Source organism: Grammomys surdaster, unplaced genomic scaffold, assembly GCF_004785775.1.
Source record: "Grammomys surdaster isolate TR1022 unplaced genomic scaffold, NIH_TR_1.0 126979, whole genome shotgun sequence".
NCBI lineage: Eukaryota > Metazoa > Chordata > Mammalia > Rodentia > Muridae > Grammomys > Grammomys surdaster.
This window is the reverse complement of record NW_021621764.1, coordinates 1-2,714: the sequence shown is the minus strand read 5'-3', so window position 1 is coordinate 2,714 and position 2,714 is coordinate 1. Positions and strand designations below refer to the sequence as shown.

General features: G+C 41.2%; 1 protein-coding gene across 1 annotated transcript; it reads left to right on the top strand.

Moving 5' to 3' along the window:
• The first annotated feature begins 326 nt into the window (after positions 1-326).
• Positions 327-1,431, top strand: LOC114615622 (olfactory receptor 10-like). The gene has a single exon (XM_028761305.1). The coding sequence runs from the start codon at positions 415-417 to the stop codon at positions 1,342-1,344; it is 930 nt and encodes a 309-aa protein (XP_028617138.1). The 5' UTR covers positions 327-414; the 3' UTR covers positions 1,345-1,431.
• The last annotated feature ends 1,283 nt before the right edge of the window (positions 1,432-2,714 follow it).

The following is a 2,714-nucleotide window of genomic DNA, read 5'->3' as shown; positions in this document are numbered from 1 at the left end:
TTATTTTGCTTGATGTTTGAAGTGCTTAGAATCCAAACCAAATACTCTATTGGCAAGATGAACACCAGCCCTACATTTGATCTTTAAAATGCAGTTTCCTAGTTAGTGCATTTGGACACAAACATCTGTTCTGTTAGCAAGGCAAGAAATCAATTCTACTTTCACAAAAGTAAGCATCAGATTCAGGGACTGACAAAGGTGGCTAGAGTTCTGGAATACACAGGCAGTAGAGCTAAAGTTCAAATAAATGTTCTATTATTCTAATCCACTTATTTCTATAATAATGAGAAAGACTATTATTCAACAGATGTACCTGAGCATGGAAATCAAAGTGCCTGGCTCAAGGAATGTTTAGATAGTGATCTTCATTGCGGGCACTAAGTTAACCCCTGCTGTTTGTGAACATAAAAGGCTATGGATAGGTTCAATGCCACTTTAGAAGAAAGATTCATTTTGGTGGGCTTTTCAGATTGGCCACAGCTGGAAATCATCCTTTTTGTTTTTATTTCAATTTTTTATTCCCTAACTCTCTTTGGTAACACCACCATCATAGCTCTCTCTCGAGTTGACCTTCGATTGCACACCCCCATGTACTTCTTCCTCTCACACCTCTCCTTCCTGGACCTCTGCTACACAACCAGCACTGTGCCCCAGCTCCTGATCAACCTCCATGGACTTGACAGGACCATCAGTTATGGAGGATGTGTGGCCCAGCTGTTCATATCTCTTGCTCTGGGATCCACTGAGTGTGTGCTCTTGGTGGTGATGGCTTTTGACCGCTATGCTGCTGTGTGTCGTCCACTGCACTACACGACCATCATGCACCCTGTTCTCTGCCAGGCATTGGCTATTGCTTCCTGGGTAGGAGGCTTCCTGAACTCTCTGATTCAAACAGGCCTCATGATGACCATCCCACTCTGCGGCCACCGACTGAATCACTTCTTCTGTGAGATGCCTGTGTTCCTCAAGTTGTCCTGCAACGACACAGGAGAAACAGAGACCAAGATGTTTGTGGCCAGAGTCATAATCTTGGTCTTCCCTGCAACATTAATTCTTGGCTCCTATGGACACATTGCTAGAGCAGTACTAAAGGTCAAGTCAATGGCTGGACGCAGAAAAGCTTTTGGGACATGTGGGTCCCACCTCTTGGTAGTTTCTCTGTTTTATGGCTCAGCCATCTACACATACTTGCAATCCAAGAGCAGCTATTCTGAGAGCAAGGGGAAGTTAGTTGCCCTTTTTTATACTATCATCACCCCCATGCTCAACCCTCTGATCTATACCCTGAGGAACAAGGATGTGAAGGGGGCTCTGTGGAAGGTACTAGGGAGAGACACAGACTAGGAGAAAGAGAAAAAACAGGACTACTACAACTTTCTGTGATATATCTCACATTCTTAAGTCTATCTTGTTCTACCAACCAAGAAATAGCCTGCAGCAAGAAAGCACAATTTAGTTGCTTTCCTCTTTGGGAGCTGGAAGTCAAGATCTTTTTAACTTCTGTCTCTGTTAATGCTTACAGTTTTTACAAGAAAGTAATAAAACTTGACTTATCTCAAACATTGCACAAGAATGCAATACCCCTTTTCCAAAGCCAGTGATTCACAAATACATGTTGTGCAGATGCTACTTTGTTCATAAGCATAGAACATTGCTCACTGCAGTGTTTCCTAATTAGCCCAGCATGCTCTCGTACCTCAGGGTTTAGGTTCTCAGGTCCCTTCTACCTTTCTAGTCTTTTAGTCTCGGTTACTACAGAAATAAAAGGAGACTGTGGCAAGAAGTAAGTCATCAAACATGACTTTTAAATACAATTTCATTTAGTTTAAAGAAAATACAAAAATCTGTAAAAACAGCACCAAATAAAAGCATCAAAATCTACTCAGATGGGCCACAGATTTGTTTCTTACCATAGTAAAGATACTTCCATTGAAGAGAGAAGAGAATAGAAATGAAGAATAAAACAGTAAACATTGAGAAAGTTGTACAACAATAACAAAAGAAAGGGTAGAGTAACGCGGGAGTAAAAGAAAGAGGGAGTAAGGGCAGAGATGAGATAGTGAAGAGATGTAGAGACGGGCAGGCTTCAGATTCTACCACACCTGTTTCTTTTCATGTACTTAAATGGGAGTTCATCAAAATTGTAGATATCCTTGTAAATAGCTTTAAAGTTTTAGTATCTTTCATGCTGGATAAACATCTTAAGTCCAACAGCAATTGCTACTTATGTAGTCTTAGAAATATTTTACGCAAATAGTTGACAGAGTTAAATATACTCTCTAGTAATCCATGATTAAACTAAGCTTTACTTTTTTAAGAAATAACTTGCCCATGTTTCTGTGACATGAACCTGGGACAGGTTTTGTAGCCCTAATCCAACCCATATAACTGCACTTCATGATTCTCCTTTTCTGAGAAAGGATCCCCTCCCCATCCAAGGTTTTCCCCAAGGTTTGGGGTACTGAAGTTAGTGAATCACCATGCTAGAAATTGTGCTAGTGACTGTGCTCAGTGACTGTGTCACTGAGCTGTATGTCCCGCCAGCCTTGAGAGTAAAAGCTTTATCATAGAGGAGTGAGCTTGGAAAGGAATATAGTTGGAAGGGAAAGGAAACATGAGCTGAAAGCACATCACAAGTTCTCCCTGCTCTATTCTGTCCTGGCTCCTGCATTCTTCTGAAATGTGAACATTCTGCCACCAGTGGGAGTGTTTTT

Bases quoted from the DNA above. Each gene is read 5' to 3' on its own strand.
- LOC114615622 (XM_028761305.1), top strand. From the start codon at position 415: ATGGATAGGTTCAATGCCACTTTAGAAGAAAGATTCATTTTGGTGGGC.